Source organism: Diadema setosum, chromosome 11, assembly GCF_964275005.1.
Source record: "Diadema setosum chromosome 11, eeDiaSeto1, whole genome shotgun sequence".
Lineage (NCBI taxonomy): Eukaryota > Metazoa > Echinodermata > Echinoidea > Diadematoida > Diadematidae > Diadema > Diadema setosum.
In genome coordinates, this window is record NC_092695.1 from 10,409,843 (window position 1) to 10,426,696 (window position 16,854).

The 16,854-nt window shown below is 36.6% G+C and overlaps 1 protein-coding gene across 1 annotated transcript in view; it reads right to left on the reverse strand.

Annotated features, from left to right (window-relative positions):
- Nucleotides 1-783: 783 nt before the first annotated feature.
- Nucleotides 784-16,854, reverse strand: part of LOC140235166 (ATP-binding cassette sub-family E member 1-like) — a 17,261-nt gene continuing 1,190 nt past the window's right edge. The window contains exons 2-16 of the mRNA XM_072315201.1: nucleotides 15,503-15,663; nucleotides 14,497-14,582; nucleotides 13,194-13,291; nucleotides 12,377-12,494; nucleotides 11,632-11,769; nucleotides 10,800-10,869; nucleotides 10,018-10,114; nucleotides 9,401-9,490; nucleotides 8,446-8,567; nucleotides 7,794-7,943; nucleotides 7,228-7,362; nucleotides 6,260-6,429; nucleotides 5,445-5,587; nucleotides 4,850-4,972; nucleotides 784-4,331 (exon numbers count right to left, since the gene is read on the reverse strand). Of these exons, the coding sequence (XP_072171302.1) occupies nucleotides 4,172-4,331; nucleotides 4,850-4,972; nucleotides 5,445-5,587; nucleotides 6,260-6,429; nucleotides 7,228-7,362; nucleotides 7,794-7,943; nucleotides 8,446-8,567; nucleotides 9,401-9,490; nucleotides 10,018-10,114; nucleotides 10,800-10,869; nucleotides 11,632-11,769; nucleotides 12,377-12,494; nucleotides 13,194-13,291; nucleotides 14,497-14,582; nucleotides 15,503-15,605 (1,803 nt within the window). The 5' untranslated portion in view covers nucleotides 15,606-15,663 and the 3' untranslated portion in view covers nucleotides 784-4,171. The remainder of the gene's footprint in view (nucleotides 4,332-4,849; nucleotides 4,973-5,444; nucleotides 5,588-6,259; nucleotides 6,430-7,227; nucleotides 7,363-7,793; nucleotides 7,944-8,445; nucleotides 8,568-9,400; nucleotides 9,491-10,017; nucleotides 10,115-10,799; nucleotides 10,870-11,631; nucleotides 11,770-12,376; nucleotides 12,495-13,193; nucleotides 13,292-14,496; nucleotides 14,583-15,502; nucleotides 15,664-16,854) is intronic.

A 16,854-nucleotide genomic window follows, 5' to 3' on the forward strand; every position in this document is an offset into this window, starting at 1 on the left:
CTAAAGTCTCCACCTTTACAGTAGCTTTGAGTGAACAAGATTGAAGATGTGCTTGTGTGTCTGTGTGCAAATTTGAACACATACTAGTACGTGTACCATTATGTGTCTGGATATGTGTGTGCACATTCTTGTGCATGTTGTACATACATGTACATGTTTTGTATGATCCACATGGTAAGTTTCAAAATCATGCATCCTAGCTCAGTTACGATAAATGGTGTGCATATTTATGGGCTTTTTTGTAGTGTCTTTGTACTCCAAAGTATTTCCAAAAACATTGTTATAAAGCCCCCTCCTACCCCCCCCCCAAAAAAAAATAATTAAAAAAATAATAAAAATCTATTCCGCTCATGTTACTGTCATATGTACAATGTACATCTGACAGTAACATTCATTTTCCTTTTTTTGTAAGTTTGCACTTATTACGCTGAAATAGAGCAGAGTGCAGTTAAGCTGCTTCTCTTGGGATCACACACAGTACAGTGCACTCTCGTTGTAATGAACACAGTTATAACAAAATTCTTGTTAAAACAAACAAAGTAGGAATTTAGGTCCCAAAATTATCATCTTCATATTTTCTATACTTTACTGTTTGGTTATGATGAAATTTTGATATAACCAAAGAAAACCACCAGTCTCGACAACTTCGCAATAATGAGAGTGCACTGTATATACTGTAAGAGCTGAAATTTTCGCGGTGGTTTTATTTTCGCGAATCTCGCGAATCGCCTTTGAACCGCGAAAATAACAACGCGCAACTAAGTAAGTTCAGTTAGACCCTCGAAACCGCGAAATTAACAACACGCGAAAATGTCCTCCAAGTAGCAATTCGCGAAAATATCTGTACGCGAAAATTTCAGCTCGTACAGTAATAAAGACCAATATTGAATTCAATTGACGTTATTGAAAACTGAAAACACAATAATGGCACCTACAGCAAATCATTGTTAGCCATTGCATGCACACATTTTAATCAGGATGAGAATCCCCTCTTGATGACTATACTGTAGTTACAAAGACACAAAAATTGAAAAATAGTACCTAGTACATGTTTTGTGTATGCACTCTTTCAGATTTCACGCTCTCTTTTTATACACACTTGTATTTACCATTAATGTGGCAGTTACATGCAGAGACATGGACTTCATACAGTTTATGAATCGAGTCCTTGGACCGCAACACCGCTACTTTTATCAACAATCATTAAAAAAAAAAAATTAAGGTCTCATGTTGTTATTGTATGTGCACTTCTTCCACTACTGTAACCATAAACACTTCACATGAGACTTGAAGTGAAAATGCCCGTTGATAACTAAGAAGAAAAATCCATACGCACTTGGACGTTTCAAGTTTGCCAAGGCAAATGCATAAAATATTCCTGAAATTAAAAAGAAACAGATAATCACCAGTATACATTGTCACTGGCTTATAACAGGTTATACATACAGTAGCTTTTTTTTTCTTCCAATGAATTTATGCTCTACCACAGAAGTAAAATATAATGCCATGCACACTATGTAACACTATCCACGTGAAATTCTTCTTCAACAAGACTGCCCTTCCAAAGCAGTTACGAACATAAATAGATATCTGGTAATTTGTATCCATGACTATGGGTGAGCTAACAAGGCATTCCCCTTTGTTACACACTCGTACACCTTGCCTCCAATGTAGCGACGAGATCCTCGCGATAAATCTTATTTATATATGCGGGTACTCCACTACATACTTTGCTTTCGCCTATCACAATGCCTTTGTGTACTTCACATCCAGATCAACATAAAATGGGTTCATATTTTTTTTTTCTCCTTTTTTCTTATAAAAGGGTTCCAATGTACAAGTACGGAATGAGTGAAACATGGAATCAATCTTCGGACCAACATGCCACATAAAAGTAAATGCCAAGTGGGGGACAGAGAAAGAAAGGAAAATTCAAGATATTACATATTTATCATATTCTGTTGAAACGTCCAATATGCTCAACATGTGCATAGCAATCCTGCTTATTTGTTATCAACAAGTGTATGACAAACCAGCAGAATAGGAAGAGTCAGTTTAAAGGTCAAGAGTTCAAAATTCTCTCATCGGCTCAGATGACAGAGGGGCTGGGTGGGGTACAACTTGTAACCTGCTGGAATATCACAGACATGGTTACCATGGCAATCATTGTTTGGCCCTGAATAGAATATAATTTGTCTGTAAAGCATTTTTTGAGTATGTATTGTATTCATATATATTATTATAACTCTTCATCTTTTTTTTTTTTTTTTTTAAATGTATGAAATTATCACATGAGGAGGTGCTCTTGTTCATCCAAGTCTGGACTAAAAAGTGGTGGCTGTACCCCATCACTATCTAACACACATGGTGATGAACATTAGGCATTAGTTGGTCATTTACATGTGAGTTTAAGAACTCTTGCAGCCACTGGAAAATCATCCACTTCACTCTATCAGGATTTGATTTGACATTACATGGCAAAATTTGTGACGAATTTGACAAGTCCTTACTCAATTGTACACAAGAATGAATCCAAAAGACAGCAAAGTGACTAAAATAAACTCACAAAACCTCAATGTGTCTAGCACACAAGCAGAAGTCATCACACAAAACGTAACAAAACACCAAACACAAATGCCTGTGATAATTTACTCTTTTTTTGACAATTTCATTGGGATATAAGAATAATAATCTGCTGCATGACAAACTGGAAAATGGGAAAGGGTAATGTCTTAAGTGAAGGGAGAGACATTCACTGCAGATTTTTCCTGTCATTTTTGAAGTGTTGGTTTCATGGCCTACAGTTGAATTGGAAACGCGTGTTTGTTCCCTGCATAGATCTGAAATAAAGTACCTGGGTACAGAAGTGATGATGTTAAAGTCTTATGTTATAGCTCAGTGCTGGTTCCAAACAAGACATCCTCGCACAAGGCTTCGGACAGTAGATTGGAACAGCTGGTACATGTATGGTCAACAACTGTTGTGTTCACAGATATTCGGGCTATGTGAGGTTGTTTAGAACCAGTTTTCATGGCGATGAATGGCTACAAGATCACACTTTGGTACTCTCATTGCCTATAGAAGTACCATCCATCACTGTATCAATGTAGTTTACTCCATGTGACAAATATTTAGAACAGGGTACATTCGCAGAGTATCACCAAAGACTAGTGACATTCTTCTTTCTCAAATTCATGAAATCTGATAATTCTCTCCTATCGGTTAAGCAATATTCCATTACTTGTACAGGGGATTCACATTTTCCCCATTTCCTAAGGAAATCAGAATAAGGCATTCCTGAAGTTCAGAGGATTTCATTCATTACAACTTAGAATCAAAATGTCTAAGAATGATGAGTTTGAAAAATTTTTAAGAAAATGTTCAAAAACTTTCTGGAGGAAGTAAAAAGTCAAAATGACAATTTTGAAATAGCATTTGAACTAAATCTTTGGGGACAATGTCATGATGCATGGAATATGTGCACCACTGCTTTTGAGGCCTTAAAGATTTTGATAATCACATTTTCCTTTTAAGATTGTCAACTGGCAACCACAAGAGCCACAATAAGGAAAATTGTATACCACATGTGAACAGTGCTGCACCAATATGGATACCATGTGACTACCCTCTGAACTGTTTTTTTGTTCAACAAGCAGTCAGAATAAGGTTAAATATGGATGGTTTTACCATCATTTATACACAAGGTATACAACATTTGACATATTCAATACAGAAACAGCATAGTGCAATTCACAGTGGCCTTTGGGCCTATACTTTTGATTTCCTGTTGCATTTCCTCGAAAGTGAGTCCAAAAAAGCCCCCACATTCTCATTAAAAAAAAAAAAAAAATAAGCCTAAAATAACATCTTGCTCATGACATTTGTTTTTCTGGAAGAGATTTCCATACACATGATGTTCACTGATACAAAGCTAGGCAGACTGGTTTTGAATGAGATAGAGATATTTGTGCCTCAACTTGACTGGACGTGTGTAACATACACGGACGACTCTGACAAAATCACATTGTTTCCTATTTCTTCATGTCTGAACAAGAAGAATAAGTACGGTAGTTCAGAAATAGGCTACAGTTCTAAACAACAAAGTGCATGACAGTGGATGTTGACATGTCCATATAGGAGAGACGCAAATGATGCGGAGAGCCTTGGCTGCCTAGTCCTCCAGGAAGAAGAAGTTTCCAGTCTTCTTCTGGTCACAGTCCTTGACCGAATTCAGCTTGTTGATGCGCGGCCGGAAGTTGTTGGGGTCGCGACGGAAGGTGATGTCCAGCGACTTCAGGAACTTGTTCATGCCATACAGCAAAGTCTGCGGCCTGTGGGGACAATGAATGAAAACGGTGAATATTTTCTGCATATGATGTACTTCGCAAATTGTGCGTGAAATGAAATTAGTGTGTAAATAACAAACAACTAATTTTTTTTTTGCTTGTTGTACGTGAAATTATTTTTTTGTTTCTGTTCCAGCAAATCTATTGCGGTTTGAAGTTACTCACTTTTGTTGAATGTGAAACAATACACGATCAACTCTTTGGAGATTGCGATTTGGCTGGCGTGATACATCAAGTGCAGTGACATGCCCCAACTCTTCATTCAAATCCTTGTTAGATATGCAAGGTCCAAATTTTATAACCCCTAGTTGCTCCTTTTCAAACTGCAGCTACATTTGCACACAGGGTTCACAAGTAATTACACAGTAGCAGCAGTAAATATGTACAAGTGGCATAGTGGCTAAGTCTCCTGATGTTTGGGTGCCATTGCAGTACAAAGTCTATGGCAAAGACAGGTGAATAACTGTCTTGTGTATCTATAAAATTTGGGCAGGAAATCTTACGAGTTTGCCCTGGTCAAAATGGATGGTGTTCCGTCAAAGACGATGACTCTGTCTGCGAGGTAGGTTGCCATGATGAAGTCGTGCTCGACAACGAAGCCCGTCTTCTTGGCATGCAGAATAAACCTGTATTCATAAACACACAAAATAAAAAAACAGAGTGGTTAATAAACAGTAATTTTTCATTCATTTTTCAGTTCTGTGCGCTCCACTTTTACACTATGCACAAGTTTTGAATCCTTTTGGTTTGACTCAATCACTGACACTGCATGACTTGTCTTGAAAAACTCACACAGATGTTACAGTGAGGATAACACTGACTAAAAACACGAGGGCAGCAGGCACTGACACTGAATTTTGATTGATGGGTCTGTGCTTTCATTTCATTGTTACAAAATTCCATGACATGCTTGTTAATGATTGCCCTACTCGAAAACTTACATGTAATAGCAAAGATCAAAGAACATATGGGCCAGTTCTGAAATATACGGAAGGACTTGTCAGTTAAAATTTTACAAAAAGGCATACATCGTAATCTTCTGATTGTGTTCCTGCTGGAAAACCTTCAAATGTCATCCCTGCAAACGTAAAAACTGACCTCTTGATAACCTTGGCAGCCACCAGACGTTGCTCTGAGTCCAGATAGGCGGAGGGTTCGTCAATGAGGTACACATCAGCTGGCTTGCCCAGACACAGGGTCAGGGCGACTCTCTGCAACTCACCACCAGACAGGTTCTGTACCTGTGAGGCAGATGGGATCAGAAAGCAAAACACTGTTGCATTAGATGGAGGTAACAATAAACATTACAGAGTTGGAATAGTGACATGAAGTATTCTCACACAGCTGCCAATATCTGTAAATGAATCGACATAATGATGCACAGCAAACAGGAAAAAAAAATCATATTATGGGGTCAAAGAGAGGAAATACTACATGCATCAAGCATGATAAATGAAATGCAGCAAAAATATCTTTAATTTTAATATCACACTATCATATCTTAGGAGAAGATAAAAACTGCTAAATTTTGTTAAGAAATACATCACTTTTTTCAGTACCTCTATGTTATTGCAGAAATTTGATGACTATTAATAACCCCAGAAAGAAAAATTTATTGAACTGAAATGCCACATGTTAAAACCAACTTCAATAAATCCAGTTTTAAATCAACTACATAGGCCAGTAGTCAGAATCTGCTTGATAAGACAGAGGTCATAACTTCCTGATATCCACAAATCACAGCCACATTAATGCTCTCCCACAAGAGCAGACACTAATTGTCAGTAGGTACGACACATGGCATGCTTGTGCAGCAAATTGTTAATTTTGCAATAACGTGATTTCAAAAATTTTGCAAACAAAAACAATTCAACAAATGAAAAAAAAACTGGACAATATTGTTGCCACCTAACCTCTTGGTCATAGATGTTCTCAATCTGGAGAGGTTTAATGACGTCACTGATGAACTGGGGGTGGATGTAGGAGTCCCTGATCTTGGCGTGGAGCAGCTGCCGCACCGTGCCCTGGGATTTGGGGCTGATCTTCTGTGGCTTGTAGCTGATGTTGAGCTGCGGCACTTCCACTGTTGGCAATACATCAAGACAAAAAACAAACAAACACATACTGTAAAACGAGGAATGTTCGTGCGCATTTCAATTTTGTGAATTTCACGAGGGCCAAGATTTGTGAAATTAAAATGCCCGCAAAAGTTCTTGTCTACACTATATGCATTGAATGTTAGAGGCAACTCGCGAAAATTTTATGCCGCGAAATAGGCCGCCAGCTCCAATAGCGAAAATTTGATGTTGCGAAAAATATTGTGTTTTACAGCAGTTTAAATGCATTGCTGGGAATGCATTTTATATCTCACTGAGCAGGGCCAGCAAAGGAAAAGAACAACTGAAATAGATCAAACTGTACTTAGACAGTTGGTAAAGTCTTTGACCCCCCCCCCATTTTACCCCTTCTATTCAGCTCCTTTCTGAATGCTGAGATGCTCTACAGGAGCGTGTATCCTGCAAATATTGGAACATATTCTTGCCTCGCCCCCATCCCCTGACCCCTCAGAAAAAATCCTCGCATACAGCCATGGTGTATTAGATCTTTAAACATCATTTGCAGCACTCTGATGATTCACAAATGAGAACAGTAATGTCTCATCAGAACTATCTAAAGTAAACTTTGGAGCATAGTCATTGCACAGAATATCTCATATGCATTTTACATCCGCATTTCACTCATTTTTGTTTATAAGTTTTTTTTTTCTCCAAAAAAGAGAGATCAATTCTATCGATAGACTTGTCTAAACAATCAATACTGAATAGTATTCAATAATGACAAATGAAGCACAAAATGGATAAATTCTGAAACGAGTACATACCTCCCTCTTCATTTGGTTTCAGCATACCAGCCATCATACGGATGAAAGTGGTTTTGCCTGTACCATTCTCTCCCAGCATGACGATGATCTCTGAGTCTGTGAAATCTCCCTGATCAATCTCCAGGTGGAATTTGTCTTTATGTAAACAAAGAATACATATAAAAAAAAAAAAAAAAAAAAAAATCAACAATACATAGCATACTTGTAAAAAGTAATGATTATTAGTACTGATGTTTACGATTACAAGGATTTTATAACAACTGAGTGAAATAGGAGTGTCAAGTGAGTTATTGTCAAATGCACAAAGAAACAAAACAATATGGCATCTCATCATGTTCCTTATTTCTTTCTCTTTTCTAGTGGGCTAAACCAGATATCAGACTTTTGCAGTTGATAATGGACTCACGAGAAATAACATCTGCATCAAAAATTGTAATGGACTGCCAACAACCACGCGCTTGCTACTGATCAGTCTGCTGCTACAACTGGAAGAATACGGCTTATCAATTAGGGAATATATGCAAGGGTCTTTCAGGTGTCTTCTGGCCCAGAGCCACCATCCTCACCTAACGTTTTGCTCATCTTGGGATATCTCTTCTGGAACATTCTCTTGATCTCCTCCTCCTCCGCATTCTCCGATACCTTGAAGACCAGCGACGTCTCCCGGAACCTCAGGTTCTCTGTCGGCACGAAGCCGTCCAGGAAGATGTTGATGCCTGCACAGGATGTGACAATAATAAGCCACTTGATGAAAGGAATGTCTAGTTAGCAACTACAGTAAGAAAAAATAATTTTTTTTTTTTGCATTTCACACTACATGAAAGTAGCACGAAAATACGAGGACACAATTTTTTGCTTGTTATAAGTCCATAATACTATGGACCTTGAATACCTTGATTCTGCAGAATTAAACACATGTAAAATCAATCTTATCCGGCCGAGCATGAAAAATTACCAACACAAAAATTTCACTTTTACAGTTATTGAACAAGACATTTATTTAGACAAACATATATGCAATATACACGAAATATTATTCCATTACTTCAATATCACTCCAACGCTGTGATGATGCCCTGCAAACATCCCAGGTCACCCATCTACTTGGCAAAAGCTGGCATCCACCTGCACACTATTAAGGGACTATTGCTGCATAGGCAGCTACTGTCCACAGTGCACCCTGAGATCAACATTTTGATCCCTGAACCCTTCACTCACCTTCCCTGACGCTGAATGGAAGGGTGACAACACCATATGCCCCCGGCACTCCGTACAGACAGCAGATGAAATCTGAGAGGTAGTCTAGGACGCTCAAGTCGTGCTCCACAACAATGATGTACCTGATGAGAAGAAATTTAGTGGCTATGATTCTTTTTTGCTTTTCTTTTGTTTGTGTGTGTACAATTTTCAGTCAGTCCAATGTCAAAAGTTAGATTTGGTGAATGCTTCATCACATACACACTCAGCATCCAGAGATAATTTTGATCAAATGTCATATAATCGACACTGTCCTGAAAATTAAGTAAAGGGGAATTGCTCTACAACTTTATTGTCCATTTTTTCCCCCCTCTGTCACACTACATGTAGCAAGTACGCTCCTGAGCAATGATATTTAATTTGATCCATTACTTAATGACACTTTGAATACAGCACCCCAAGGTGTGGGGCTATAGTTATTCACTGACCAAACACATTATTCTTAGGGAATCTTTAACAAACAAACTTAGTGGGATACTCACCACATGAGCATATACGGTTTTGACCAATATCATTCTATGTTAGTGGGATACTCCCCACATGAGCCTATATGGTTTTGACCAACATCATTCTATGGAGATATATATGCGGAACTTTGAACTTTCAAAACTGTCTTATTCTATGTCCCATTTTGATGAAATTTTTCATTTGTTTGATATTAATCAAAATAATATCAATGTCAACTTTAATCAACTCCATTAATCTTAATCAACACCATTCATTAATCCTTTCTGTGTAGGGACTTTGGACAGTGCGTACAATGCTATGAGGTCTTCTGTGTCATTTGACACTCAAAGCATACAAAGGGTTCAATTCAACTTGACCAGGGAGTGGCATTGCCCTTTTGTATCATCAAGTTTGAGCATCTTGAAACATGAGATTGATGACAAATATAAAAGGAAAGGTATAAACTCACTTGTCCGCCTGTATAAGCGACCTGATGGCCAGGGCTGCTTTGAGACGCTGCTTGACATCGAGATAACTGGAAGGCTCATCAAACATGTAGCTGTACAATGAACCAGTAAATGCATGATTTGACTTATTATTCACAATTTCATCACGTGATGTGCACTTACATTCTGTACTCCTCATGTTATTTAGACACATTATGATTTTGCTGTAATAATTTGGGTTCTGGAAATAGAACTATTTGAAATTTGCAGAGATTAGGGGGAAGGGCCCCCAACATATCTGTAATTACTGAAATTACATTCCATTGACTTGGTGAGTCTAAAATATTTACTTTATTTCGAACACAAAATGGCCATCAATGATTGTATATAATGGTGAAGAGTGTGTTATGGAAGAAAAACAAAGGAATGACCAAACTCCATTACTCTGGAGCGACAGAGAGGGATGAAACATTTACTTTTTTTTCCCTAGAAGGAAAAATCTGCAATAGCTTAGAGCTCATATGACATCACATGGATTTGCATAAAGCTGATATCATAGATAGCCAAAGTGAGTCTTATCACTTGTGGCGTCTGATAAATGGTGAGACACAGAGGCCTCCGAAATCAGAACACGACTCACATATCAGCTCTCTGGATGCAGACGATTGCACAGGCAAACCTCTGGAGCTCCCCTCCTGACAGCTGGTCAACATTCCTGTCCCTGAGTTTTGTCAGATCTTTCACAAACAAAAATACAAATTGAAACAGATTTATATTCTTTGAGTATAGTAAAGGTGAGGCACTTGCACATATAAATTGGAGCTTGTCATGTTCAATATTCTGAGACTGCATGCAATGGAATTGTAGGAATTAGATGATGATCAGCACACATTGCATTGACAGCACATATTCAAAGCTAACACCAAAATGTTGAAACAAATAGCAGCAGTACATTCTTAGTATAAATCAGCAAAACGATTCAATAACGTGGTAGTGATAATATCATTAGTAAATAGTGTACAGCCTATAAAGCAACCTTTGTAATGCAATATGAATTTGTATGTGAAAAAATTTCCTATCTATTGCACCACAAATAAATCAATCTGAAATTATCAATGTTAACAAATCAGCCCAATCTTCTGGGAATTACTCATCTTAACACTCGAGTGAAACACAGCCTGGTTTTCTACCTTGCCAAAAGAGTATCCCTTGCAATATTTCATGTGTGTTTTTACTTCCTGTCATCTTACATCACTTCTTGTGTGACTTTTAGCATGAAAATAAATCACAAATTGCCCGGTACAGGAAGAGAGTAACAGAAAGGTACAAAAATATATCACAGGAAGGAGAGAAAAATGAAGGAAATTCATATTTCCTATACAAGGCATAAAAAAACAAAGATGGCTACTTGCAAGTACTCACCTAATCTTTCACACATCTCTTCTAGTCTGTCCGTCTCATTCTTTCTATCTAGGAGTGATTGTACTGATCCCTAATTAATAAAAAAGATAATGACATAAATAGTCCATAGAATTACAAATACTTAACACAAATTTCAACTTTGAAAGGAGAGGTTAAAACAGCAATGCCTCCATCCAAAATGTTTGCATATCATCACCATTTACAGTAAAAAAATAAGAAAGAAAATGAGCTGAAAAGTTTTGTGTACATCGCAGCAGTGTCTCTGATACTGTGCAAAAATGAAGCAGAGAGGAAGTTGCAATTAAAAATCAATTTTTAATATGTTTCAAAACACATGAAACTTTGCCAGAGATTGGCTACATCATATCAAATCTTTCTCATAGACAGCAGCGTTACAGTGAACCATTTGGGAAACAGTTTACTTGTAAACATGGTGATATTTGCCAAAGCATGTCTAGTCAGTGACAGCAAGATCATCAAAAATTTTGAATGTTATAGAGTGTTGTTGTTGCTGGGTTTTTTTTTATCAATTTGACCATCACTATACACAGCTCAGTCATCATTTTAGGACTTTTTTCTTTTATTTTTTTATTTTTTTATTTTTTTTGGTTAATTGAGCCACCACATCTTTGATATTTGAAAAACTGCACATCTGCAATATCTTCGTAGCTGGAAGAAAAAAAACAACTACAGGTCATTTACACCATGTGTGTATTTTCGGTCAGCATACATGCAGAAGAAAAAGAGCAAGTGGCATTATACTGAGAGTATTTCTGCCAAGGCTGATAAATAAGTCTATCTAAAATGGAAAACAGTTCATTTGGGTTACTACCTTGACAGCTTTTGGGATCTGGTCGACGTACTGCGGCTTGATGATGGCTTTGAGGTCATCTTCAAGAATCTTGGTGAAGTAATTCTGCAACTCCGATCCTCTGAAGTACACAAGGATCTGCTGCCAGTCCGGTGGGTCCTGGATCAACAGGGCAGGGTAAAAAAATATGCAACAAGTGCAACAAAAATAACAATTAATAGGTGATCCAGCAGAAAAAACAAAATCAACCAATCTGCATATTGAGTCATGAATACATATATGGATAAATCAGTCATTGAACTCAATCATGTCTGAAGTCTGTGGAGCTGGTCTGCATTCTGTAAATGTACAAATTACTATTACTATTACTATTAACTAATTACTACTGACAACATATCCTCCTCTAAATATTTACACACACACAAACAAAAATCTGTGATCTTTCAGATTGCATGACTATGTTCCTTTACTAATAGTCTCCCTGAATAAATGAGTCTAACATATACACAATCACACAAATGAATTCATATCAGATTACTGATTACTACATGAAAGAACCATGGTTACTGGCCATCTTATTAAAAAAAAAAATCATTTCAGCACTCATGCATTGACAATTTTTAAAGAGCAGCAAGCTCCTAATTGACAACAACTAGACAACACATAAAGCAACTCCTGTATCAAGATAACAACATAAATGCACTGTATCATTTTCCTCAAAAGAAAATAAGATGAGATGACAGGATGAGATGACATCAATTCTTACGTCAAACTTCCCAAGATTTGGCTTCAGCTTTCCAGCAAGAATTTTGAGGGCCGTCGACTTTCCAATACCATTTGTGCCCACCAGTCCCAGAACTTCACCAGGCCGTGGCATCGGTAGCCTGTTCAGAAAATGAAGGAAAGGAAAGATTTTGCTCTTTGTTCATTTTTTAGATTTTACATCTGAGTTAATTGATTGGAAACTTTTGAGAAACCTCCATAAAGATAATTTTTTCTGTTGTTTCTGTGACATCAAACAAGTGACAACAAATGACACATTCATGATATAGGTTAGCTTGTAAAATAATGCTACAAATTGCTGTCTTTATCACATCCAACATACCACTCATGCTCCTTGTATCTTAATGTACATTTACTGGATTCACTTTCATTTAAAAAACAAAAAATCAGATCTTGCGATAAAAACATGTATTACATGCTAGACCTTTCCTTGGTAGTGTATGACACTGTGTTACAATGCTTACAATTTTGATTTATTAACAATCAAATACGAAATAGCAATTGGGATGAGTGACATCAAAATCCCCAAACTAATTATTGCCCCTAAAAAAATAATAATAATTTAAAAAAAAATGTCGTTGCTACTGATATTCTTGTTTAAGTGTAAAAATCTGCTCTTTTTATCATTCTGATAATTACAAGCACATGGACTAAAAATGAGACATAAAATTGCAAATATATGAAATCTCCAACTACCACTCTGCTGCACGCCTACATCATTGACTTGACTTTATTCAAGATATTAATAGTTACTGTACGACAGAGATGACTGCCTGTACAGGGTAACACACTCAAGTTACCTGTGTAGCTTGAAGGAGTTTGCATTGTAGCGATGTGTGGTGTCCTTCTCAAGATTACTGGGCAGGTTAATGATGTGGATGGCCTCAAATGGACATTTCTGGGGCAAGGGAGAACAAAAATTTTCATGTTAAAATTACAGATCAGTAATTGTGATCTTACAAATTTCATTTGTAGGTAGTGGGAGACAAACTGAAGAAAAATTCACGTCTCAAATTTCACTCCTCTGATTAATATTCTTGTTCTCAGTGTTCATGCACTTTTTCATGAAATTTCACGAAATTCTTTATCGTTTACAAAGGCTTGTATGACATTTCATAATACAATGCTACAATATTTCAATATTACTATTACTAATACTATGCTTTAGTATTACATGAGATTATAATTTTCTTTTGTTCTTTTGTAATTTGCTTTGTTTTGCTGAACTCTTTGCAACAAATGTTATTCTATTATTTTGACTTGAGAAGCAGAATAAATGCAAGGAAACAAACATTGTGCATCTTTAACACTTTTCACATGCTGACTGAACATACTTGAAATACTTAGATTACATAATGCATATTTCTCTCTCTCTCTTTTCTCATTGAGGGAAAAGAGAGGAAAGAGACCCCCCCCCAAAAAAAAACAAAAACAACAACAACAACAAACAAACAAAAAACAAACAAATAGAACGTAGGGAGATTGAAAAAAAAAAATGCAACAGAAAAGGGGACACAAATTCATATATGGTACTGAAATTTAATGATAATGAAATTCAAATGAACAGAAAGCCACGCTTTCAAAAGTGCTACAGCATATGTTAACACTATCATGTTTTTGAACAGAGAAAAGGTGACATTCAATCACTGTAATATTGGGTAAAGTTGTTTTCCCAGGAAATTTCAGGGATGTGCTACATGGTAAATTTGCTGGCAACCACACAAATCACTTGAAATGGAGCTATATGTACTCCCACTATAATTCTCAGAATTCTTGAATTATTGACTACAAACATTCCATGAGTGTTTCTTTAGGTTCGAATAAGAAGAAATACAATTCTACACCTACTAGAAACATGTAAAAACCACTTACTTTATACTCTTGAGTGGCAAATTTACAAAGTATTTAAAATTAGCAACATATGCCATACATCACAAATGAAGATTTACAAAACTACATTTCGTAATAAAGTTTATTATGAGAACCATTCCTTGATCTCAGACCTAAAGTTCCTACAGTTCATGGCTTACACAACCCTTTTCTGATAATGCAGAGAAGTGTTAAAGTACAGCACAGGTTCTACATACTGTATTTATTTCCTACCTTGACACAGATACCACATCCAATGCAGAGCTCTTCTGAGATGAAGGCTATCTTACTGGTAGGAACCACCTCAATGCACAGTTTGCCTGGTTGATACATTGGAGAAAAGGTCACATTTAAAGAGTGAATAAAAATTGTTATATTTATACTGTTTTTGAGGGTTATTTCAAGGACTTGGTAAAAATGCACTGAACATCACATATTGCCTTCTAAATAATGATATACCAACTTTGGTTTGCCGGAGGGGAAAAATACATTCAGTTTGGACAGAAACATGGCAAAAATAACAGCCCCTGGTATAGGACCTGTTATACAGAACTTTGTACAACTTTATACAGAACTTTGTATTAAGGGCATCAAGCAATATTAAATCATACCTTAAGGATAACTTTGCATGGAAAAGAAAATGCTGTAATAGTCCCAAAAATATGCTTTGTGTTGGTAACAACTTTTCGCTGAACAAATACATTTAAGCACCTGGTACTGCAAAAGAATTACACTTATTATGTTATCACCATGAGAAAACAACATTACCATAATCTGGGGGTTGTTAAACCTATACATGACCTTGGCTACTGAAATTTACAATGTAAAGTCAATGTTCTATTACAGTAGTATGTTTTCATCTATCACTAAAATTGTTCAGCAAACTATAATCAGCATGGTTATCATAATAATGCCTTAAATCTTTCACCCAGTCCAAACTAAACTTCTTTAATAGTTGAGCTCATTCAAGGATTTGTTCTTGCAGTTAAATGCATCATAATATGAAACTTGCACTTGCTAAGCATTTGCTAATAAACTGCCCCGTTTAATCTTGCCACAGAAACACATCATACAATGCAGGTATGTGCGGGCCACTAAATTGTTTACCTGCCTGATAGGACTCACATGAATGGGAAAAGGGATAGACTGCTGCCATCCATGAAACATTTCTCTTTTTAATCACATTGTCTCATGCACACTACACATCAATATTAATTTCCATCACTGCAAGACTACTCACCCATCCTGACTACAGGACATGACTTGCGGCACTCCTGACGACATTTCTTCGGTTTGCACTTGTCACTGTTGACAATGGCTATCCTGGTCAGCTTGTCCGCCATCTCAACGGGATAAGCTGTCTACACTAGCCAGAAGAGGAGTATCTGATCGGTGAGAAATCTGTAAAAGAGAATGAGCAGAAGATTGAACTTTTACCAATATTTACATGATTATATCTTGTACCTGCTGAACGCTTTGGACATTCTAATTAAATGTGTACCAAATATTTAAATAAAGCAGGCTATAGATTGTGGAGACAGATTGTGCTTGAAAAACCTTTAAGACAAATCAAATGTTGAACTACTTTAAATCATCCCCAGCCAAATTAACCAGTCACATTATTATCACACATGACCTACTTGAATGCTGATGGATTAATACAATCCAATTCAATTCCATTCAATTTGATTCATAGATTTATTCAGTAATAACAATCATTTGGATATAGGAATACCAACTGTACAAATGTTTACAAAATGTATCAGGTACAAATAAGAGAAAGCCAGCACCTGAGGCTTGTTAAAATAGAATATTCCCTTGAAATCAAATCATATACAGGTATATTGCACTTTAATCATTAAAAAGTAAAGGAACATGGGCATGGAGAAAATGAAATCTACTAAAACAGGCACAGAACAAATGACAAATAAAAAACAAAACAGAACATATTTTACACATCATGTTGACAGAACGCAAAACAAGGTTTTGGGTAGCCCATCCCATGGCCATTCCCCAGGGCCCATGATGAAATCAACTCATATAAACTCATATCAAACTACACAGGCATGGCAGGGAATAATTTTCCAACTCAAATTTGATTAGCAATTTCAGCTGATGAACAATATTTCACATGGTATCCTGTACATTTCTATGGAAGAAAACTGCTACACAAAAGATAGTTTGTGTAGCACTGGTGTAAAAGTGCATAGCAAATTGCGATGCGATACCAGGAAAATTATTCCCTGCATGGCATCATGTTTTAACCCATTCAGACACATTCCTAACCTGTTTGAAAGTATTTTACACAACCTGTCCATAATTTGATCACAATGCAATCGAAAGTTCAACGGCATGATACATGTAGACACTTAAAGGGACTGTACAGTACTGGTTGAGGTGAGGATTCATTTTTGGTGAGATGAGAGATCTCTTATGAAATATGAAAGAGCATGTAATTTCAAGCAAGAAAGATTCAACGTTTATTTGATGAAAATTGGCCCTTAAATGGCTAAGATATAAAAAAAACAACAACAAAAAAAAAACCCAATCCTAATAAAATTGACAGGCCATGACTTTTATTAGGATCTCTTT